The sequence below is a fragment of the Lissotriton helveticus genome, chromosome 5_1, assembly GCF_964261635.1.
Source record: "Lissotriton helveticus chromosome 5_1, aLisHel1.1, whole genome shotgun sequence".
NCBI classification, from domain to species: Eukaryota; Metazoa; Chordata; class Amphibia; order Caudata; family Salamandridae; genus Lissotriton; species Lissotriton helveticus.
The window spans coordinates 1,729,881,148-1,729,906,420 of record NC_136065.1 but is presented as its reverse complement, the minus strand read 5'-3'; the positions used below and the strand labels follow the sequence as shown (position 1 = coordinate 1,729,906,420).

Below are 25,273 nucleotides of genomic sequence, written 5' to 3'. Positions count from 1 at the left end.
ACTTTCAATGGCATGTGGTCCTGATAACTTCAGGCTTTTTGGGTACCAGCAAGATGACTTAGTCTAGCGCTGTAAGTTTCTGGAAAAAAGAGGAGCTTTCACTAGCGTGCTTTAAGAACCGCCCTTCTTTCCCATTGGCTGGCATCACCGTTTATGCTAAACGGTGGCCAGCCATTGGGAAAGAGGTCATGGTGACGTATTCTTTTCTATTTTTCTGCCATCCCACTTGGACGGACTTCCCTGACTTCCTGCTGGCGTAAAAGGTTTTTTTCTCTTTATGGGGCTAAACACATGGCCCCATAAAGATAATAAAAACCTTTTATGCCAGTAGGAAGTCAGGGCAGTCCATCGAAGTGGGACGGTAGAAAAAGAGAACTCGGCGTCGTGGCGAGTGTAGGAAGGTGGAAACTGACTATATGGTTACCCCAACTTTTTTCATGGTGTTTTGCTGTTTTTCGACTTAGTTGGCCTGGGACCTTGCTAATCAGGGCCCCATACTATCTGTTTTCTCTATATCATGGACTCCTTGTACTTTATGTACATACCAGATTGGTTACTGGGTCACCCTTGTGAGCCCCTGTATAGCGTACCATAGGTACCCAGGGCATAGGTGCACCCTAGGCCTACCAGGGGCTGCAGCATGTATTGTGCCACCCCTGGTTTGCCTTCCAAACTGACACCACAGGCCTGTTCACACAGCCTGGGTAAAGTGGTGTAATCACCCCTTACTTAGATATAGTATACCTATATCTACCTTTACATATAGACACAATTACACCTATAAGCCACTCCTATGGTAGGCCTCGACAATCCTGGAGGCAGAGTGCTTGGTTTTATGTGAGAGGGTGCTCTGGCATGAGCTGAGCCCCTCTGCAGCTTTTGGAACCATCTCCTTATAGCTGTTCTATGATATAGCCATACCTTATACTCTTAAGTGCATTATACTCCTCGCGGTTAATGCTAACTTTGGCTTGGCTTTATCAAAACATGTCGTGTAAGGTGTCAAACACTTTGGAATACTACCCCCGCCAATTCTGGCGGCGGGAGTAGCATTCCGCCCTTCTCGAGGGAAAAGGCATGTATGTTACTGCTTTACCCGGTTAAAGTTAAACTGAGCCTCAGCATCACAAAATGGATGCTACTGCCACAGACACGAGTCTGACCTCCTGCTGCTGTACAAAACTCTGGCAGGGGAGACCTGGACAATAGGTTTCCTGCCTTGTGAGGTGCTAGCACCTCCCCAGACAGGCTTTTAGTGTATTGGGGCAGGGAGGGCTGCAAAACGAAACACTGCCTGGGGCACACAAGGTGCTCCATGCATAGACCAGTTGCTGGGGCACTCCAGCCCCAGCTCTGGCACAAAACTGGGCAAAGGGAAAGGGGTGTAACCACCCCCTTCTCAGGTCCACCCATAGGAGGGACGTAGGCAGGTAATCCAGCTCCCATCCTTAGTATAAGTATAGGAGCTGTGTCCCTGGGACTTTAAAATATCCTGGAAAGAAACTTTGATACAGAACTCTTGGACCTTCGATATTCTATTCTGACTAGAAGACGGAAGACATCTCCCTTGTGGTCAAGTAGTGACCACCCTGTTCAAACAGGCACCATCAGCAACTTTGGCGGTCTGTAGTTCCTTGGCTCCCGCTGGAACCCGACGACTCTGCGACTCAAGAACTGGACTTCCAGACTTCTCTGACCCCGACCCACATCCACAGCAAAGCTGAGACCCGTGGCGGACACAAGAGACGTGGGACCGGACATCTTGGACATTCTGAATTTTGCTTCCTGCACTCCTTTCCTGAAGCCTCACTAAGTTGTGCATTAGGGTACGAGAAGCCCCAGCCCGAGCAGCATTTGCACCGAAGCCCAGGCCCCCACACTCCGCGAGTGTCCCGTGGGCCCTACCTTAACATTTTGCTCGACGCGTCTTCCTGGCTGCTTGCCCGTTGGCTAGTGAGCCCCCCGAAGACGCCATTTTGAAACTACTTTGCTTTCCTGGTTCATCCAGGCTTGCTCCAGCTTCCCTGCAAAGGAGAAGCGCCACAGACCTTGCTGGTCTCCAACAGAGCCAATCTCGACATCCTGCGTGGGTTGCGGTTACCAAGGCTTGTTGGGTCCAATCCGGATACCGACACCGCAGTCATCTAGATCCATCGTGGGACAGCTCCAATCCAGCTTCTGGTCATTGTCGATGCTTCCTGGACCTCGTGGCTGAAGAGACAAGCTCACCATCTACACCTGCAAAGCACCCGACATCGCCTGGTTCCTTCCTGGTCACTGGCTAGTGACCCAGACTCTGTCCCCTCTGCTTTCAGGTTCTTCACATCTCCGATCCACCCTTGGATCCACCCGGACACTTTTCCTCTGGTCGCCTGCAGCACTTCTTTGCAGCTCTCCATAGAAAACGACGACGAAACCCGACACAAAAGACTAGTTTTAGTGTAGCCCCAGTGATTCTACAGGCCCTAGGCCTGCTTTCTAACTCTCACGTGGTTCTTATACCACTTTCTTAGTATATGGTTAGTGAGGCTCCTAGGGCATAATGTATACTGTGCAACTTATTGTGTATTAACTGTGTGACTTGTATTGTATTTTTACCTCTGACCTCATAAAGAGTGCAGAGGGGTTGTGTTTAGATTAAATACATATATATTTGATATATACCTTGTGTGGTGTCCTTTCATTTGGTATTCAATGGATTATATATGGTAAAACAACTTGCTTAACTCGCCTATTGAAGTCTTTGCCTGAAGACTGCTGGTTCATGCTACCACTAGGATAGCTTTCTATAAGGTTGACTTTACAACCATCACCAATAAGGGTCGATTAGACTGGTGCAAGGTACCCACTAGAATTAGTGGTCATCATATGCCAGGCTAACTTCTCACGGCGAGCGCTTGTTCACTATCGCTTACATTAACGGCAGCACCCTATTCCCTCTCGCCCCCTCCCCCACCCTGTTAGTTGTTGTAGGACAATTGACTGTAGATGACCCTATGCGTGGTCTTGGTGTCTGTGGTGCTGACACTCTGTGTGATCTTCTTTCTGACAGTGTATGATCTTTGATGAACCGGGGACCTCTCCCCAGCCCAGCACAGCGTTAAGAGAACCTGCTCACGGTACCAAGGCGCTATGATGTACTCGCTGCAGCGCGGCGCTAGGACAGCTCCCAGCTCTCACCTACTTGCGCAGCTCCCCCAGTGGGCTCTCGTAGGGCTCCCAGTCCCGCTGGACGGGGGTGCTCCGGGTGGCTGAGATGTCCTGGATCTCTTCCTCCAGGCCCTCACCCTCTCCACGTAGCCGGCCAGCCGCTCGTTCAGTCCCTGCATGGCCTCCTGGTGGTTATTGGCAGACAGCAGCGGGTTCATGCCGACCCAGAGCCCGGGCAGGGAGGCGTCCATGTTGGACCGGAGGGAACTCGAGGTGGAGATTCGTAGCTCCCAGGGAGCGCCATACAGACTCGAGGAGCTGGAGCGAGGCTTCTGCCGCATGGACACCTGGTAAAACATCTCCGGGGTGTCTGCGGGACTCTGAGCGGATCTGTCTCCTCTGGCACCTCTAGTGCTATATGAGGGGAGGCAGCACCCAGCTTTCGCTAATACTGCTCTCTTCTCTGCCCAGCAGTCCTTCTCTCTGCCCCTACTTCTCGTTTTCTCATTCTCTCCTTAGCCACCTCCTTTCTTCATTCCCCCCATTTTTCATCTTCAGCCCTGCTTCTTGAATTTCCTCCCTCTATCCCTTTTCCTTCCGTTCCTACTTGTCCCCCTCTTCCTTCCCTCTCCCCTTCTTCCTTCCCTCTCCCCTCCTTCTACTTTACTGTATTTCTCTTCCTTCCCCTCTCTCTGAATACTCCTGTTCTTTCTGTTATCTTCACCAGACATCCCTCCACTCACCCTCTTTCTTTTGCTCCATTCTTCCTTCCTCCCCTCACCCCCCATCTCCAGTCCCTCTTTCCTCCCTCATTCCCTCTTCTGCCATCCCTTCCCGCCGCCTGTCGTCCCTGTCGTCCGTCCCTCACAAATTCCCTCCAATCCTTCATGCGTGACGTGGGACCCCTTTAGAGGTGCTCGAGCACGGCCTGAGTGACCCACTGAGGGAGGGTGTGGGGGAGAGGGGGCAGTGCCACAAGATGAGTACTCCATACACCCCTCCAGGGGCGCGGCCTACGCAGATTTGCCCAGGTGAGGCTGGCCAGGTACTACCTGATTAGAGGGGTGCTGGTTGCACGCCCCGAGGATCCAGGGTGACCCCCCCTCTCTAATTACACCCCCCACCTGCAGCAGTTGGAGCTGCTCTGCCTTCTTCACTCCTGAGAGACATCGGTTCAGAGGAGCTTCACCCACACCTGGCAGGTGCCCCCAACCCAAGCCCGGCTACCACCCTTGGCAGATGCCCCCACTCTTAGGACCTTCTCCCACACCTGGCAGGTGCCCCAACCCCGAAGCCCTGCTACCACACCTGGCAGGTGCCCTATCTGAGCAGCTCTTAGCTGGAACTCGCACCCCCAGGTGGTACTCCGAACAGTCCCTCCCACAGCACTCAGTTCTCCACTTCTAGGAACTCCAGGACTCCCCACAAGTACCCCTCTCTTTGAAGAGCTCCCACCCCGCCTGACAGTGCCCCAGCACACCCGGCGTCTGCGATGAGTCTGTACGACAGCTGCTATGGAGACGGTCGCGGCGGCTTTAGCAGCAGCTCCCAGGGGTCGCTGTCCGTCCGCCCCTGGTCCAGCGGCGGGATGATGGGCTACCAGCCCGGGCTCCAGAGGTCCACCAGCACCCTGACGCAGGCCAGGAACGGGCCGAGGCTCCCCCGAGCCACTCCCCGGCTTCCTGCTCTCCTCCATGCCCACCCTGGAGATCCACCCCAAGTTGCACCAGATCAACTCCATGCAGAAGGAGCAGATGAAAAGCCTCAACAACCAGTTTGTCTCCTTCATCAACAAGGTAAGCCCTGGCTGCGGGCCTGTGGAGCTGGGGAGGAGTCAGTCACATGTACATCTAGCGCCTCGGAGAGGCCGGTAGGACTGGGGTCGTTCAGGCCTCATTTAAGTCTGGGGTCGCAGAAAGGCCAGTAAGGCTGGGGCTGGGCCAGTCATGTGTGAACTTCCGGCATCAGGAAGGGCAGTAGGGCTGAGTAGTCAGTAGTCAGTAACGTGCACGTCTCTCATCTCTACAAGGCAAGCAGGGTTGCGAATTATTAGTCACATAACCAGGGCCACTGGCATTATGTAATAGGGGAGGGGAAAAAATTATGCAGCAGATGTAAGTAAATTATGCTGCGCAATGTGGCACATTTTGTGAAAGTATTCATTATTTTGTCATTTTTACACTGCCTTGGTATTGTTTGCACCTCATTAGTACCAATTTGACCCACCGAGACAGCAATAAGCAACAGTAAGGTGACAGTCAAGCTTTGCATCGGCCTTCCTCTTTGCGGCAACACGTGTGACGTTTTGCTGCATTTTTAGTAATTTTTGGATCGCTTGAGATAGATTTTTTTTTTGTTAACATTTTTGCAGAAGACGATGAATTGTGTGGTAAATACAGCAAATATGCAATTATGGGAAAAACGCCACAGCTGCACAATCCCATATTGTCAGTGGCCTGCATATAACGAACTGGGGCGCATGACATCCGGATACAGGCACAACTGAGACACAAGCGGTCCTGTGTCTTGCTGGATTCAGCCATCATCCTTCTGAGGCCAATAGAATCAGCATACTGGGCTGGTTGATAGAGTGGCACATTGACAGCCCATCCACCATTCTTTGCCAGGGTACTCACGATGTGCAGTGTGGGGAATCGGATAGTGAAGCATTTCCAGGCCGAAGGTTTTGGGGTTCGTGATTGATCTCCTCACCCTAAATATACAGCTGGGAGGCTTCATGCCCGGCTCGTTTTAGGGTCACAGCAGACTCCGCCATTCACAGCGGGTGGTGCTTGGAAGTCAAGCCTGTGCAGTAATGTTGTAAGGGGGGACGGGGGATCGAGGGTTGTAGGAACAAGAGAGGAGAGAGGGTATTATATCGCAAAGCAAATGGCTTTAACTTAATAAAAGCGAGACCTATTGCATGTTTAATGCGTGTTAACTCTGTTATTGTGCAGTGTTTAAGGTTTTTGTAAGTAAAGAGAATGTGTGTACTCTGTATTTTTGTACACAATGGGCAATCCTACTGTGTTCAGATATTGCCCATTTATTGTTAATCAGTTAAGCAAAAAAGGAAGAAATTGTATTGCAATTTAATTATCAGTTCTGATATCATTTTCCCCTCATGCAGATTCAGAACATTTCTGGTTTTGATGATTTGGAAGATGAAGATACAGAAGTAGAACCTGAGGGGAAAAACCTGAAATATCTGTGTGTAATAGAAGTAGCTTTGCACAAGCATGGACTTTGTAGCAGAGGAGTCGGTGTAGGTGAAGAGAAGTTGGAGAACCCTAAAGGTACTTTGTGTCTGCCTGTACATCATGAAGGAGAACACAGCAGTGTATGAAGGAATCTCATTCCTTAGCCGCAGATAGCAGCTAGGGAATTGCATAAGATATAACTGCGCAGAATGTTCTGTCATGTATTTTTGTATAGAACTCATGATTATCAATACTTTTTTTGATAACTTTTTATAACAAGAAGAAATAAGTACAATACAGCGATAATTGTAGACATCTACATTACAGCAATAAACATGTCCATTGCAGCCCTTCCAACGTTCAGCCCCGGGGGTGTTGGGTGGCATTCTCAGTAACCTGCGGCCTATATGTCCACACTACAGCAGGACTTTTTGTTTCAAAAGGAATAACAAGTATATTATTGCGATGACTATAAACAGATGCAATTTTGTAATAAGGCTCTGTTGTAGTCTTCCCAAGCCCTCCTGTATCCGTGGGCGTGCCCTCTTAACTGGTGTGCATAGTATTCCTCTATTCTTATTCCATCTTCCCAGATTTTTGTCCACTTACTGGGACACCCTCTTCCCTCATAGACCACTCCTCCCGCCTCCGTACACCAGTCCATGTCGGCTTTCCAGTCACTCAGTTTCGGTGTGGACGGTGTCCTCCACAACCTAGCTATATTTCATTTAGCCACCACAAAGCCCAACATGACCCAGAGACTCCCCGCGCTTGTTAGGTCTGTCGCTTCCCACATGTTTAGTAGGCACCATTTAGGAGAGGGGGCCATATCCTCCCCGTATTATGTTCCAACACCAGATACTACGGCAGCTCAGAAAGTCTGAATTGCCGGACATTCCCACATCATAAGACAAGCATTTACAATGCAATGGTTTCGCCTTTGGAAAAGTTAGAGCTATTGGCATTGTAAATGACAAAATTTGTATTTATGTGTTGGTTTTGGAAACAGATAAATAAATGGCATTGTCATTTACATTGCCATTAGGTTAATCTCGGCAGCCACTCTGCACTCCCTAGCATTCTGCAGTCACTCTGCACTCCCTAGCACTCCCTAGCAGTCTCTCTGCAGTCCCTAGCACTCCCTAGCACTCACTAGTCACTCTGCATTCTCTAGCACTCCCTAGCACTCCCTAGTCACTCTGCACTCTCTAGCACTCCCTAGTCACTCTGCACTCTCTAGCACTCCCTAGCACTCACTAGTCACTCTGCACTCTCTAGCACTCCCTAGTCACTCTGCACTCTCTAGCACTCCCTAGGCACTCTGCACTCTCTAGCACTCCCTAGGCACTCTCTAGCACTCCATAGCACTGCAGCCAGCCTTCCCGCCCCAGACTGATAGCCACTGAAGCGACGAGGAGGTCCGGGCACTCCCTGGGACGCTCCGTGCCAGGGGCTGAGGGTGGCGATTAGCGAACGTGCATTCCACCGGAAATCTTTGAAATAAATCCAGTTTAAAGAAAACGGAGGGTCGGTGGCAGTCAGAATAGAAATTCTATTAAAAAAATATATAACCTGCAACCCACGGGCTGGTCCAAGCTACGAGGGGAGATACGCAGCAGCGCGCGTCACCCGAAATAAACCCACGCAGAGAATAAAGTATCTAAGAGAAGAACTGGGCAAAAGCAAGACAAGCTGGTTAAATACAGTAAGACTTGTGGCAATCGGAGGTTTGAAGCCTGGCAACAATGTGATGCAGCCTAGATGAACAAGGCTTTGAGGCGCCTTCGGACCCGGGAGAGCAGGTGGGAAGCCGGGTACAGCGCTCGAGCCACATCCGGGGAGCCCGACTGGCAGGTCGGTGCCGGGGCTAAGGGGCGTGTGCACTGCCGCGGACCCGGTGGGGCGGGCCAGAAGTCACCTTGAGGGTCCGCTCCGATAGAAGACAAGCGAAAGGACACCATGAAAACTTTCAGGGAGCCGAGCCTTCCAGCTGGCAAGACGAGCAATTCATTCCAACCTCCCCTGTCTGTCTCCCTCTCGTGGCCTCCTCCTCTCCCCTTCTTTCTGCCCTCCTCCTTCCTTCTTTCCCTCCCCTCCCCTGCACTGCCCTGCCGCCCCCTTTCTGCCCTTTCTGAGCTATTGGCATTGTTAATGACAACATTTTTATTTGAGTTGGTTTTGAAAACAGATAAATAAATGGCATTTTGTCATTTACAATGCCAATAGCTTACTCTCGCAGCCTACACAATGGATACGCTCTACGTACATCCTCCAGATGTGTCTGCAATGCATGCCTTCACACCACCCAGTACCACCTTAATACCCAAATCAAATCAACAGGTGAGCAACACGCCATCCAGAACTCTCTGCAAAGCCTCCTCACACCATCTAAAGCCATGTGCACACCCTCCCCATCACCAGAGGAGGAGTACAGCCCCCCAGAAGCTTGTGTACAGCCCCTCACATCTTCCAGTACAGTACCCTGTGCACACCCTCTTACATACCCAACAAGGGATACAGCCTTCAAAACCCCATACGTGCCCAGTTCACAATAGCCAGTGCACTTTGCGCGCACACTAGACCTGGGGTACAGCCCTCATAACCCTTTCATTGACCTACTCCATCTAGTGACCTGCGCACACACACACCAGACGAGGGGCAACGCCTCAAAAACTCACCATAGGGCACCCTGTGCACACCCTCTCACGCGCCAGATGAGGGATAGACGGTGCTAAATTTGTTAAATAAGTAAGTGCCAGGGCCTTCATCAGGAGGCCACTGCAGCTTGCACCTCCCATTGCCCCTGCCTGCTCTTTCAGTGACAGTACCAACGCAATTACTAACCACCACGCTCTTACAAGTGAGACAATTAGGACTATTCCGGGTCTCCACAACTGTAAGAGTGGCTTGGGTGGCAGGTATTAGTTATTTCTAAGGTCTGCTCTATTGAAATAAGAAACAACGTGTGCTCATCTCTAAATTAGACAATGAGCGCTGCCATGTTGCAGACTGTCAGATGTGCCGGTGTTGATAAATTAAGTGCCCATGTCAAGCACTGGAAACCACTGGATCAAATTAAGCACTGGGTATAGAGCCTCCAGAACCAGCTGCATGTCCTACTCACTCCAACCAGTGCTGTGTGAAACATCCTCTAATACATCAAATAAGTGATACAACCCCAACAACACTTTGCACGCTTCCTCACACCGTCTAGTGCCATGTGCACACCCTCTCACATAGCACACAACAGATGCAACCCTCATAACCCTTTGCACGTCCTACTCACACAGTCAGGTGCCATGTGCGCACCCTCACATATACACACACTAAACAAGGGACAATGCCACAAGTATCCATGCCATCCAATACCTTGTGCATAGCCTTCTCACACACGGGGTCACACACACACACACACAAGTGCATCTACCAGACGTCCCTAAAGTAAACATTAAACGTGCCTACTCTGAATGGAGAACATATGACACCTTCCTGCAATGCACCAGCATGTTACACAAGGCGGGCAATGCACTAGTATTGCATTAAATTTGTTTGGGAAAGTAATAGCCAGAGCCATAAGAATACAGCGTGTGAAAACTAACACTGATGTGGGCCGTGAGAGGCGGTGAAAAAAGTTAGAATACAGGATCGATTCCATCTTAAATGGATTGTGTTTGTGGTAATTTTGTGTGAGGGACATAAGACTTAAACCTGAACCAAACAGCAGATTCCCATACATGCAAGTACAGCGATGCAAATGTTTCACAGTGCAGAGGATGCACAGACAGCAGTGACTTGCGAACTGAGACTGGTAACACCACCGCCACCCACACGCTCATCCTACAGCAACAACAATGAATTGTAAATCTGTAGACTTAGTATACCCAAAAAAAGTGACTTAGTAAAGCGGCCGGAGCTACTAACAAAGAAATGGGTTGTGGACAAAAGGCAAGTATATCCACCAATCAATCTTCTGTTCCATGTTTGAGCAACAGCCTATGTTGTGCAAAATGAAATTGAGAAACCGTGTACTCCAGGAACACAAGCAAGTAACAAATATGGCCAGACCCCACTATTCAATGAACTTTATCAAGCAAACTGATACTTTGCAAATAACAATGTAGAAACATACAGAATGTTGAGATCTTAGTCTCCAGCTCTGCTGTGTCCTGTCACAGAGGCGCATATGGAAGGGGTTAGGTCCAAAGTGGGGAAAGAGAGCTGGTACTAGATGCCCCGGCACCTGACATTCCAGGGATTCCCAGGTATAATTTACACCGCAGCCTCCAGTCTCCAGACTGCAGGAGCTGCACGGAAAGAGAGTACCAGTACCTCAGTGCAATTGAGAGCTGAACCCACTCACCTTACTCTTCACCTCCACGGTGCTGTTACTCTCCAGGAAGCGCAGGTTCTGCGACCTGCTGAAGCTGCGGTTTATGGCCACTGCTGCTTCGGACGCCTTGGCTGCGCTGGCTGGGGATGCAGGTGCCCCTACCGGGCGCGGAAGGCTATATGCAACTGCTTGTATCCGGGGGCTGTGCGCACTCCGGTGGGTAAATTCACTACCTCTCCCTGGACGCTAAGGATACTCTCCCACACCTTGTTCCCGCAGTTGCTCCAGACTCCTGGGATTGCTCACTCCTTTAGGTAGGGGAGGGGCCGCTTGCTGCTCTGGGGCAGTTGCCACTTCCTGACTGGGTGCAGCTTGGGCACGGACCTGGAGCGGCCTGCACCCAGGGAGTAGGCCGGACTGAGGTCTCCGATCTGCATGTACCTTTAATGCAGCGCAGCTGGCTTCTAGCGTTCCTCCTTGCAGGCCGCATGCAGGACGCCACACCTGTGCCGGCGACACCGGTGGGGGAATATCAGCAGTGTTTTTTTCTGGGTTTTTTTATTTCCTTTTTTTATGCGTTTTTATATAGCGCGGACTTTACCCGAAGGTGTCCGAGCGCTTCACAATAGCAACAGTAGTGATACATGAGGAGAAAATTACAAGTGAACAAATTACAAAAGCAAACGTTGACTCCATCTCCTATCCCATCAGTGATCGCCGTGCAAAAGAGATGCAAAGTTTCACGTGTAAAGGCAACACCGCTCTGTTTCAGACCCTGTCGTGGCCTGCCACCTCGCCTCCTCCCACCCAAAAGACACAGGAAGCGGGGAGGCAATATCAAAGACCCGAACTGCCTCGGAGAACCAGGACTGACCGCTGGACCCTCATGGGGCCTCTTCTAGGGAGCCCGCCCGAGCCTGGCACCCGCACAATAAGGGAAGCACGAAATCTTGAAAACTGGCACAACATGCCCCTTTCTCGAGTTCCATTGGTCCGAGTGACCCCCCGCCACCAAACGGATCTAACGCACAGAGACGATCATTCTGGGCACACACTGAAGTCTCCTGGAAGTGGAACATCACTCCCTCCATCAAACAACTTAACAGCAGAAATGCTGCATTTTAGGAACATTCTGACCTCCCCAATCCATATATACCCCCCTAAGCCCGGATACAATTCCCCCAACAACAGATCTGTAAATAAGTGACTTGGGTGTCAGACACGTTGCTGCTCCTACCCCCTCCTCTAGGCTCTAAACACACTCTCAGCGCACTGAAGGCGGCCCCAAGCGATGTGCGCCCAGACATCGGTGTGAACTTCTGTGGCTGTCTCAGCTCGTATCTAACACCGAGCACATGATGCGGGGCACTTCTAGTGGAAACACAGGAACTCAGAGACCATAGGCTCTCTCCCCACACTCCATACCCCCCCCTTTACCGGGGGCACCCACTGCCTTTTCTACCCCCAGCCGGGCAGCGGGGACGTCGCCCAGACTCGAGCACAAAGCACAGCCCCGCACAAAAGATGGCAGAAGTTCGGGTCCTACCTTGAGACAGAGTGTCCGAGAGAGTCAAAATCCAGAAGAGCAAGATCAGCATGCTCCCTACTGCGGCCCCCAGGCGGCGGCTGAGTGTCGGGGGGCTTGACAAGGGGGGTGTCCGTTCCTTGGCGTCGCCGTCCTTTCTTCCTCCTCAATGTTCCTCCAGATAAATCATCCCCCACTGAAACGAGCTGCCAGACCGTCCGCCCCCTTGCCTCTCACACACTCTCGCGCACACAAAAAAGTCTTGTGTTAAGAGTCATGAAGTGAACACAGGCAGTGACGGCAGGTGGCTACACTGCTTCAGTCCCACTTGCAGTGCGAATTCGCTGCTCTCACCCTGCCTTGGCGCTTCAAGCCAATGTGCACCGGAACCAGCCAGGACTCTGAGCTGTACTGGGGGGGCGGAAAGGCACAGGGAGGGGGCGGGAGAGGACACGGACGGCCGGAAACGGCCGGAAACATTGCCAGGACAGCGAGGGGGGGCGGAAAGGCACAGGGAGGAGGCGGGAGAGGACACGGACGGCCGGAAACGGCCGGAAACATTGCCAGGACAGCGAGGGGGGGCGGAAAGGCACAGGGAGGGGGCGGGAGAGGACACGGACGGCCGGAAACGGCCGGAAACATTGCCAGGACAGCGAGGGGGGGCGGAAAGGCACAGGGAGGGAGCGGGAGAGGACACGGACGGCCGGAAACGGCCGGAAACATTGCCAGGACAGCGAGGGGGGGCGGAAAGGCACAGGGAGGGGGCGGGAGAGGACACGGACGGCCGGAAACGGCCGGAAACATTGCCAGGACAGCGAGGGGGGGCGGAAAGGCACAGGGAGGGGGCGGGAGAGGACACGGACGGCCGGAAACGGCCGGAAACATTGCCAGGACAGCGAGGGGGGGCGGAAAGGCACAGGGAGGGAGCGGGACGGACGGCGGGAGGGGGCGGGAGAGGACAGCGCTTCTGAATTCACTTTCAGTGAAAGGGGAGGGAACGGGAAAAAACGTAACTCCGCCCTGGGAAAAAATCTCCGGAACGCCCCCGAATCTGGTCCAGCCTTGATGGACAGATCCGGCACTCAATGGCTAGCCTCCATTTATGGAGCTAGCCAATGAGAGCCGGGGGACGTTCCAGGAGTCCTTATTGACGACATAGGATTTCACCTGCGCTGAAGAGCTGCGCAGAGCGCAGCCTTCGGCAGGCGAAACCCAAAAAACGTGCCCTCAGCGCCACACTGCGGTGACTCAACTTTACCCATTTTGACCAATGTGGTGGTCGCACTGTAGATTCTGTGTAGAATCATCAATTGTACTAATTTAAAAAGTTAACGGATTGCCACCTCTTTCAGTGACGCCAACGCCTCTTTCCACTCCTCTTCAAATTGTCCCAAGTCACCCTCCATTCTCTTGCGGAGCTTAAGCATGGGGACCGAAGAGTTGTTCATATGTTTACAGTAAGTCAGGGATATTGCGTTCTTGTGCATATAATCATCAAATAGTCTATCTTTTAAGGGGAAGGCCTCGGATAGTTTTTTTCCCCTCACTGTCACCCGCATAAGAGCATATCTAATCTGCAAGTATCGAAAAGTCTCTTAGGGCTCCAACGGGTATTCCTGCTGCAAGTCGCTCCAGGGTTTCACCACCAGCCCCATGTGCCCACATATCTCCCACGCTGAGAGATGATCATTGATAGTTGAACCAATTTTAACGAGCATTTTATCATGATTCATTAGTCAGTAGTTTGTTTTAAATGACTGCAATTTCAACTTCTTTTCCTGAAAGGGGTAGGCTGGGACCTACCACCATCTAACTGTGGATTGTGTCGTACCTGTATCAATCAAAAATGATACTGGGTGGCCATTAGCCTCTCCTTCCACCTATAGACAATCCTGATCTACCTCTAGGATAGAGCCAAACATGCTGTTCTCTTCCAGGGGATACTCCTCAATAGTCATAAGCTCTGAATTATCTTCCCCCATAAGCGGGAACCCGGAACATGTAGACTAATACATATATATGTGTAAAGTATATAAAAAGAGTACATAGTACTAAATAATTATACACATATACATGTATAACTAATAATATGCAAGCCCTAACCAATAGGCTAATAAAGCCCTAATTACATGTCTTCTGCAGAACGAAAATAATCAATAAAATCAAATGCAAGAAAAGGACCTGAACCTTAAATGCATTCCACAGAAAACAAGCTTTTATTTTCATGAAAGAACAGGTAATAAAGGGCATTTAGCCTAAGTAGACTGCATAAATAAATAACATCCCTGTACAGAAAAGGAGACTGTCACCTCGCCTTTAAGGACTCAGAGAATCTGAACACTTTGCCTTAAAGGCCTCCAGGAGACCCCTGCTCCCATCATGCCCCACAGGTGACAGTTAGGTTAGTTCTTTTTTCCGGCTTGTTCTGTGAGGAACCTGGAACTGGAGCTCTACTGAATTTGATTGTTTTTCAGTCAGAATTTTTTCCCCCCCAACTTTAATCGACAGTTTTGACTGTTGGTGGTATTTTTCAATATTTTCGGACTAATTCATAGTTAATTTTTAGTCAGTTATGCCACCTTTATTCTACAAATATCCTTCCTGTGGGAAGATGATGTCCAAAACAGATCCTCTTTCTGTTTGTGTGGTTTGTTTACCTTCCACACATGACATAGAGAAATGTTACCACTGCCTCAAGCTTTCCAGAAGAACTCTGAAGGAAAGAGAGAAGATTTGCTTTTTGGGGCTTATGGAGAGTGAGAAACATCATGAAAAGGGGGCAAGAAGTGAAATTTCATCTGGAAGGCCCTCCTCTCCTTCAAAACGTCGAAGATCTGCTTCTCCTGATGGTAGGAGTAAGAAAAAGCGTCATGAGAGACCGTCAAAGGCGAGTGAAAAAGTGAGATCGACGTCGGAGTCTAGATCGCCGTCAGGTATGTCGACGTCGAGACCAGTGTTAAGAAGTAAACCGGCGTCGAAGACATCACCTTTAAGACACAAGTAGACGTCGAAACCGAGATCGCCGTCGAGAAGCCTGTCGACGTCGAGGCATGTGGTGTCGATTGCAGTGAAGACGGCGCCGAGGTGAGAAGTAGATAGACGTCGAGGGATAGGAGTAGATCGACGTCGAGACCTGAGAAGAAGGTCAAGGTCGCCGTCGAGGCATGGTTCGACGTCGAGACATGCTTTGTGCTCGAGGCATGAAAAGTCTCGTTCGACGTCAAAGGCTACCGATGTCGAGGAAATCTACTTAGAGGTCTCCGCCACCTGCTCCAAGGTTGGCGTCGATACACTCTAGATCGGTCCTCTCGGAGCCGTCACAGGTCTTTGTCGAGGTCGGAGCCGACGTCGAGGACACCTACTGACCAACCAGGGTCGACGTTGAAAGACCTGACGTCGAGGGCTTCTTCGAACAGATCTCCATCTGTCAGAGCCTCTCCTCACAAGGCATCTTCTATGGTGGCTCATTCTGGTTCGACGTCGAGGCATTCGACGTCGAGGGACAGGCAATTGGCTCTTGGGAAAGAAGCAATTGTACCGGCGTCTAGATCTCCCCAGTCTATAAGGAGTTCTTCGTCGTCGTCAATGGGAATACAAATTGTGCAGGTAACCCCGGAGGGCTCTCCGCGCAAATCACCTCCTGCTGGCATGTCCCCTAGATGATTGGAGAGCATCCGTCATTGGAAAATGCAACCTAGATCTGGTGATAGACCTCTTGCTCTGGAATGTTCAAGACCACCGGCTGGTAGGTCTCCAAGACGATCTAGATCTCCAGTGCAAAGGCGTTCACACTCAAGGGACCGCAGTAGGCCTCATCGGTCTCCTACTCCTAGGAGAAGGCAGAGATCTCCTACCACGTCCACCTCAACAAGATTGTCTTACAGAGACTATTCCCCCACAATTTCATAAACGCCACCTTCCAGGGTATTTCCCTTTGATGATCTAGGAACTTTCAGTGAAGTATTGTGTCGGGGGGGCTAACAAATTTAATATAACGATGTCTGTGCGTCCGGTTACATCTTCCGTTATATTTGAAACATTGCATCATAAGTCTTCAGCTAGACCTCTACTGCCTTTGGTGCCAGGATTGATAGAACCTGCAATGAAGACATTTTTGACACCTGCAACAGAGGGCTCGGGGCCCTCTAGGATTGCAAAGAAATATAAGGGGCCGGATCAGGATCCTTTATTTCTACGCACTGACACACCACTGGATTCACTCATAGTGGCAGCGGCCAGGAAAGCACATTCGGCTACGTCCATTTCATTTGCTCCACCGGAAAAGGACAGCAAGAACATGGTCTCCTTGGGTCTGTTATGAGAGTGGCGAGTGCTGCTGCTCTGCTGGGTCGCTATGACCGTCTTCTATAGGACTCTCTGACAAGGTTTGTTGAGAAATTGCCCAAGGGGGATCAGAAAGATTTCTTAGAGATTGTGGAAGAAGGTGGTTTGGTTGCCAACCAAATTATTAGAACGGCGGCTGACTCTGCGGATTTAGCAGCGCATGGTTATGCCCATGGCATCTGCTCCAGATGGTCAGCATGGCTTCGCCTCACGGGCCTTAAGCCCGATGGCCAAAGGAAAATAGTTAATTTGCCCTTCAATGGAACACCGTTGTTTGGCTCACATGCAAACGATGAGATGACCAAAATGAAGGCCGAACTTGATACTCTAAAGCTGTTGGCCTAGAAAAGAAGAAGGAGTCTCGACGACGTTTTCGTCCCTACGACAAGAGGTCTTTTCAGCAGTGCGGGCAAACGTCTAACTGGTCTTCCCAAAATCAGGGCCAGACTCAACAGAGGGCGCAGTTTCAACAACACAGGCCTGGGCGAGGTAGAGGTGGAAACAGGCAGCAGTCTACTGTTTCAAAACAACCCTTAGAAACAATGAGACGGATCTTCCTCCAAGGCTGTTGTCCACTCTGGTAGGAGGAAGCATTGCTTTATATCTGGACGAGTTGATAAGATTGACAAAAGACAGGTGGGTCATAGACATTGTTCAGAATGGATATCTCCTCAAATTCAAAAAAACACCACCTTCCGTAACTCAAAAAGGTGCTTGTCATCAACACTTCAATCTTCTACAAAAGGAAGTGAAAAGTCTGTTAAACAAAAAAAGCTATAGAGTTCCGCTTCCGCAGAGAAATCAAGGGCTATACTCTCGCTTCTTCCTGGTGAGAAAGAAAGGTCCTACTGCAGAGTACAGACCTATACTGTACTTGAGATTGTTGGAAAGATTCATTCGAAGGGAGAAATTTTGAATGTTAGCACTTCATCAAATCTTTCCTCTACTCCATCAAGGGGAATGGATGTGTTCCATCGACCTGAAGGACGCATACTTTCATGTTCCCATCTCATAGAGACATCGCAACTTTCTAAGATTTCAAGTGTCTGTGCATCATTACCAATATGCAGTACTTCCGTTCGGGCTGAAGTCAGCTCCCCGAACATTCTTCAAGTGTATGGCAGTGGTAGCCGCTTTCCTTTGGAAGCAAAAGATTTTCATTTATCCTTACTTGGACAATTGGCTTCTGAAAAGTTTGTCCCCATCTCTACTGGAAGATCATCTTGCGAGATGCCTTCAACTTCTGCACAAGTTGGAACTTCAGGTAAACTTCAAAAAGTCCATACTAAACCCAACTCAAAAGATCCACTATCTGGGATCCTTCTTGGACACAGAAAATGTAAACGTGTCCCCTTCGGAGGAGAGGTGGTTATCAATTCAGACAAAGTTTCAGTCTCTTCTTCATACCAGTCTACCAACAGTTCGCCAGGTGTCCTCTCTACTGGGGTCAATGGCGTTGTGCATCTTTATAGTACCAAATGCAAGGTTGCACATGCGTCCACTAAAGCAGTGCTTAGAAGATCAATGGATGCAGATGTCGGGGTGCTGGGAGGATCAGATAATCTTGCATCAGACAGCCAAAGATTCCATTCGATGGTGGATGAAGAGGTCGCACATAATGAAAGGAGTGCCGTTTCATCAGTATCCTCCAACTCAAACTTTGATCACAGGTGCCTCTCTCCAGGGTAGGGGTGCTCATATGGGCCCTCTGCAAGTACAAGGGCTATGGTCAGAATCCGAGAGGGGCTATCACATCAATCTGCTAGAACTCAGCAGTACATCTAGCTCTCAAGTCCCTGTTTCCATCGGTCAAGTCTCGATCCCTTCTGATTCAAACAGACAATACAACAACAATGTATTATTTAAACAAACAGGGGGGGTACCCGGTCAAGGACTCTCTCCATGGAGGCCCAGACCATATGGAACTGGTTACTGGCAAGGGACTTGTCGATAGTAGCGGTGCATCTGCTGGGCTCCCTCAATTCTCAGGTGGATTTCCTCAGCAGGGACTTTGTTGAGGCTCACAATTGGGTCCTCAACGACGAAGTCGCTGACAATATTTTTCAGGCATGGGGAACTCCAGACATTGACCTGTTTGCAGACGCGGGAAACGCAAAATGCCCCATCTTCGCATCCAGGTTTCCCAAGGTCGGATCTCAAGGGAATGCCCTTTTGATAGATTGGTGGCAGAACTTACTGTACACTTTTCCCCAGACTCTATTGGTACCAACCGTGATCAACAGGATGTACAGAACCAACTCCAGGATGATTCTTATTGCTGCGGAGTGGCCTCGCCAGTGGTGGTTTCCTGACCTCCTTCAGTTGTCGGAAGTGCCACACAGGAGGTTGCCATGTCGCCCGGATCTTCTATCCAAGCAGGAGGGGAGAGTGTTCCACCCCAACTTGTCCTCCCTCGCCTGGCAGCATGGCTCCAGAAGTCATCCAGTATGGCCATTTGCAGTTGACTCCAGACTGTATGCAGATCCTTAAAGAGGCAAAGCGGCCTTCTACAAGGAAGTCATATGGTTTTAAATGGAAACGTTTTTCTGTGGTGTGTGGACAACGGACATGACCCCATCCAAGGTCAAGAGCAGGTGATTTTGCCTTATTTGCTGCATTTGGCTAAGTCTGGCCTTCAGTTTAACTCTATTAAAGTTCATCTTGCAGCTATCACCGCTTACAGAAAATCACCTAACCAGACTACTTTCTTTAGGATGCCGGTGGTGAAAGATTTTCTGGAAGGCCTAAAGAAGGTACACCCTCCAGTCAGATCACCTTCTCCGCCTTGGGAACTTAACGTGGTATTGACTAAGTTAGTGGGTGCTCCTTTTAAGCCTATCCACAAAGCTTCTTTACAACATTTAACTTGGAAGGTTGCTGTTAAAAAGTAAACCAGACACTGTCCAAGTGAACTTCTTCTTTATTCACGGCCTCCACAGTGCCAGCAGCTTAACAGGACACTTCAGTGCATCGCTCTCCTCAAGGCAGTCTCTACTGTCAACATTCTAATGCAGCCTCCAGGGGTATGGAATGTTCCAAAGGGGAAGGAGAGGGAGGGGAGGAGGAAGGTACCAATTATAGATAACATATGTCAAACACATATCTTAGGCTGTGTAGAACTTGCGCAACGTCCATTAGTAATAATGGATTATAAAACCTATAATAAAATGACATGCATTGTGGCTTATACCATATTTAGCAACCAGTAATAGGCATACTAATTCTATGGATTATACACATCTTCCTTCCTAACAAAAATGCAATACGATGTAATGCTCTACAAATTACATTAATACATCCTATAGTCTTTGTGCCAATTAGGAGCATTGGTAACTCTCTTGGAGTGCATCCTTTGGTCAGTGGTTTTCTGAGAGATCCCCTGTGCAGGGGTTCATGGGTCCTGATACCTTGCCAATTGGTCCATGCTCCAGTTCTGTCCATTCTCTAATGTTAGTGTTTTTTAACTTCTACAATCTTCTTGGACTTTAAGTATTTGGATTCAAAATTTCCTGTAACGTCCGGTCTCCTTACCATTACCATCTCTCCAACCGCCCAATTTTGTATTTTCATCCATGCCTACTATCGTATTGCTCTGTTCGAGGCATATGGGCTGCAGATGGTACATTTATGAATAGATCGCCATCTGGTGTTGGGCTCGGATGATTGCACTTTGTTTTTCTTCTGGAGAAGTCTTTGTCGTCATAGGTGACTCCTCCTCTCGGTGTTAGTGCGCATGGGCATCGGCTCCATCCTTAGATTGTTTTTTTCCGCCATCGGGTTCGGATGAGGATCGAAGCGCTCCGGACCGACTTCAACAAAGAAGGTTATAACCGGCGCGTATTCCTTTCCAAATCGACGGTATCGTTATCGAACGCGACTTCACTCCATACCGACGCGGTTCGAAGGACGACGACTACGAGAAACTCGACGTAGTCCAGCCCGGGGTCCATGGAAAGGACTCCATTCAAAAAATGTCCAACGTGTGGTGCTAAGTTCCCACACAAGGACCTACACGAGGTGTGCAACCTCTGCTTGTCCCCTGAACACGAATCCAGGGACTGTGAGGCCTGTGCAGCGTTCTCGTCAAAATCGACGATTAGAAACCGTCGAGCCCGAAGACACGAGGTATCGAGAATGCAGTCACAAGCAATCCCGGAGCTGTTCGAGGACCAGCACCCAGAAGAGGAAGAAGAAGAGGCCGACGAGGCGGGGTCAGAAGCGGACGAGTCCGACGTCGAGGAAATCGACGTCCAACAAACCGTGAGTGACGACGTCCCTTTACCGAAAAACAGACCCCGCACGGTGTCGACCCCGCCCTCGAGCCCGGTCAGACAACCGAAAAAAGTTTCCAACGCCCCGCCTTCGAGCCCGGCAACGAAACAGAAACCGAAACACTCGGTCCCACATCATAGTGGTTCCGGTTCCGATAAACCGACCACATCGACACCGAAGCACCAGGTCAAGGAAAGCTCGAAGTCGAAGCAGTCCATGTCGACACCGAAGCACGCTTCGGCGCCGAAAACACCCCCGACACCGGGGACATCTTCGATACCGAAGAAGTCGGATCCGAACAAAACTTCGGCACCGAAAATACAAATGGACAGTTCAAAGAAAAAACACCTTTCGGAACCGAAAACTGCGGTACCGACACAGGAACACGGAACGGATCCTAAACAAAAGACTTTGTTTATTGACCCAAAGACTGGCAAGGTAGCCACAGAACTACCTAAAAAGAGGAAACATGAACATTTGGACGACAAGGCTCATCCAAAGAAGAGAACAATGGGGACGAATACAACTCCTCCCCCTTCTCCCAAACCTCACACACCATCTTCACCTCTTCCTCACAATAGGCCAGATATCCCTCCCACACGTCCATCTACACCTACAACAGATGGAGAGAGTGACACAGGGGATGGGGGACACCCTGGGGATGATGAGGACACAATCCCAGAGGAGGCAGACCCATGGGAAGAGTATAATGTGGGATCAGGTAATGATACCGACCTTGAGTCATATCCCTCAAAACCTTCACCTCCTGATGACAATACTGGGTTTGCACAACTCATTACTAGAGCAGCAACATTTCATAAGGTAGACCTACATACAGAACCTCTAGTACAGGACTTCTTATTAGAAACACTACCTACTGCACAAAGAACATCAGGAACGCTACCAATGCTAAAGGGCCTTCTCAGTCATACATCAGAGATATTCAAAGACCCAGTGAGGGCTAGGGTATTGAACCCAAGAATTGATAAAAAATATAGGGCAGCTCCAAAAGACCCAATATACATTAAGGGACAAATTCCTCTAGACTCACTAGTGGTCACAAACGCTCGCAAGAGAGCAAACTCTTTATCTACAGGAGAAGCTCCACCTCCTGACAAAGAGTCCAAACTAATAGATGCCTCTGGCAAGAGAGTAGCATCTCAAGCGGCAAACAGTTGGCGCATAGCTAATACGCAAGCACTACTTGCAAGGTATGACAGAGCGCATTATGATGAGTTAGAAACACTCATCAAACATCTCCCTAAAGAACATCAAAAGAAAGCAGATCAACTTATACAAGAAGGGAAGTTAATTACTAACACTTCAATAAAGTGCGCCCTAGACGCGGCAGAAACTGCGGCAAGGTCGACAAACACAAGCATCATGTTAAGGAGACATGCATGGCTCAGAGTATCAGGGTTCAAACAAGAGGTACAAACATCGTTACTGAACCAACCTTTTGATGGGAAAACACTTTTCGGCACAGGGACAGATGAGGCCCTAGAAAAGATGAAAAAGGATACAGAAACGGCTAAATCAATGGGAGCATTGCAACAGCTGACACAAAGAGGTTCCTTTCGTAGATCCACCTATAGAGGAGGATCCAAAAGTACAGGCACAAACCAACAGCAAACCTCTTTTACACCTACATCACCCAGAGGTAATTCTAGAGGTGGATACAGGGGTAACAACAACAAGGGTAGAGGTCGCGGAAACAACAACAACCGCAACTCTCCAACCCCAAAACAGTGACTTCATAGAGCTTCCCCCAGACCATATAACACCGGTAGGGGGACGCCTATCACAGTTCCTACCTGTCTGGGAAAACATCACATCAGACAAGTGGGTAAGACAAATTATCCAACATGGTTATTGCCTAGAACTCACAGCTACCCCACCAAACATCCCCCCCAAACAGCGTCCAATGAAACAAGATCACCTGACACTATTAAAACAGGAAGTAATATCACTGCTAGAAAAGCATGCCATAGAGAAGGTTCCACAGCACCAACAGGGAACAGGAGTATACTCCCTATACTTCCTAATCCCCAAAAAGGACGGGTCTCTAAGGCCAATACTGGACCTAAGACCTCTCAACGCATACATAAATTCGGAACATTTCCACATGGTCACGCTCCAACAAGTACTTCCTTTACTGAAGAAAGGGGACTTTCTTTCTACACTGGATCTAAAAGACGCTTACTTTCATATCCCTATTCACAAAGCCCACAGGAAATACCTCAGGTTTGTGGTAGAAGGACAACATTATCAGTTCAAAGTCCTTCCATTTGGTGTCACGACGGCACCAAGGGTGTTCACAAAATGCCTAGCAGTGGTAGCAGCTCATCTAAGAAGACAACAAATTCATGTCTTCCCATACTTGGACGACTGGCTAATAAAAGCCAGGTCGCAAGAGGAGTGTCTGCAACACACACAAAAGACAATTCAGCTACTACACCAGCTAGGGTTCACGGTGAACTACACAAAGTCACACCTACAACCAAACAAGGTTCAACAATATCTGGGGGCTACTATAGACACAGAAAAAGCCAAAGTGTACCCCAACCCAGTCAGGGTCCAAGCAATGCTTACAATCATTCAGAGATTTCAGCCACAACACTCACTAACAGCAAGAGTGTTCATGCAGCTATTAGGCATGATGTCATCCTGCATACTGCTAATACCATATGCAAAACTACAAATGCGTCCGCTACAAGAATGCTTAGCGACACAGTGGAATCAGGCTCAAGGGCAGATTACGGATCTGGTGTTGGTAGACGACCGCACACACCGCTCTCTGAAGTGGTGGAACAGAACAAACATTACCAAGGGGCGGTCGTTCCTAGAGCCAATTCCACAGGTGATAATAACAGCAGACGCATCGCTCACCGGATGGGGAGCACATATGGACAAGTACACAGTACAAGGAAGGTGGAGTGTGCAGGAAAGAACACTACACATCAACTACCTAGAACTACTGGCAGTGTTTCTAGCATTGAAAGCCTTTCAAATACATGTTATCCACAAAGCAGTCCTGATCAGAACAGACAACATGACAGCAATGTATTATATTCAAAAACAGGGGGGGACGCACTCTCTCCAATTATCCAGACTAGCGCAGGAAATTTGGAGATGGGCCATTCCTCAAAACATCTATCTGTTAGCCGAACACCTACCAGGAGTTCAAAACCAGATAGCAGACATCTTAAGCAGACAGTCGGAACAAATACACGAATGGGAACTGCACCAACAAATACTGCAGCCATTCTTCCAAAGATGGGGACAACCAGAGATAGACCTATTTGCCACTCATCAGAACGCAAAATGCCAAAGCTTCGCGTCCAGGTACCCACATCACCTGTCGCAGGGCAATGCGTTATGGATAAATTGGTCCAACAAATTTGCATACGCTTTTCCCCCTCTCCCACTAATCCCATTAGTGGTCAGGAAACTGCAACAACATTCAATGACCATGATACTAGTAGCACCCACGTGGGCAAGACAGCCGTGGTTCACCACGCTCTTGCAACTCTCACAAGTGCCACATCAAAAGCTACGAATTCTACCCATGCACCTTACACAGAACCATGGAGAAATAGTGCACCCAGATCCAACTCAGTTGAACTTAGCGATCTGGCTCCTGAAATCCTAGAATTTGGGTACTTAGATCTCCCCCCAAATTGCATGGAAATAATTAAACAAGCGAGACGTCCAACCACCAGAGTATGCTATGCAGCTAAGTGGAAGAGGTTTGCTATACACTGTACTAATAACAATATCAACCCTCTAGACGTATCAACAAGGGAGATTATTTGCTACTTATTACACTTACAGCAATGTAATCTAGCGTACACATCTATCAGAGTACATCTAGCAGCTATAGCAGCATACCTGCAAAACAGGCAGCGCACATCACTGTTCAGAGTACCAGCGATAAAAGCATTCATGGAAGGTCTTAAAAGAGTCATTCCACCAAGATTACCACCTTCCCCAGTCTGGAACCTCAACGTAGTACTCACCAGACTAATGGGGCCACCCTTCGAACCTATGCATAGGTGCGAAATACAATTCCTTACATGGAAGGTGGCATTCCTTATAGCTATTACCTCACTCAGAAGAGTAAGCGAGTTACAGGCATTAACAATACAAGAACCATTCCTACAGTTACACCAGAATAAAGTGGTTCTTAGAAAAAACCCAAAGTTCTTGCCTAAGGTAATTTCAGCATTCCACATCAATCAGCCAGTGGAATTACCAGTCTTCTTTCCAAAGCCACAGACGGTGGCAGAAAGGGCTCTACATACACTAGATGTTAAAAGAGCCATTTTGTACTACATAGAAAGAACACAAGACTTCAGGAAAACTAAACAACTATTTGTAGCATTTTCCCCAACACATAAGGGCAATCCTATCTCTAAAGCAGGCATCGCAAGATGGATTGTAAGATGTATA

The 25,273-nt window shown here is 49.2% G+C and overlaps 1 protein-coding gene across 3 annotated transcripts in view; it reads left to right on the top strand.

The window, feature by feature from the left end:
* Positions 1-25,273, top strand: part of RDM1 (RAD52 motif containing 1) — a 740,716-nt gene that overhangs the window by 241,929 nt on the left and 473,514 nt on the right. For all 3 annotated transcript variants that reach the window (XM_078645000.1, XM_078645001.1, XM_078645002.1), the window contains exon 4: positions 6,281-6,446. In XM_078645000.1, the coding sequence (XP_078501126.1) occupies positions 6,281-6,446 (166 nt within the window). The remainder of the gene's footprint in view (positions 1-6,280; positions 6,447-25,273) is intronic.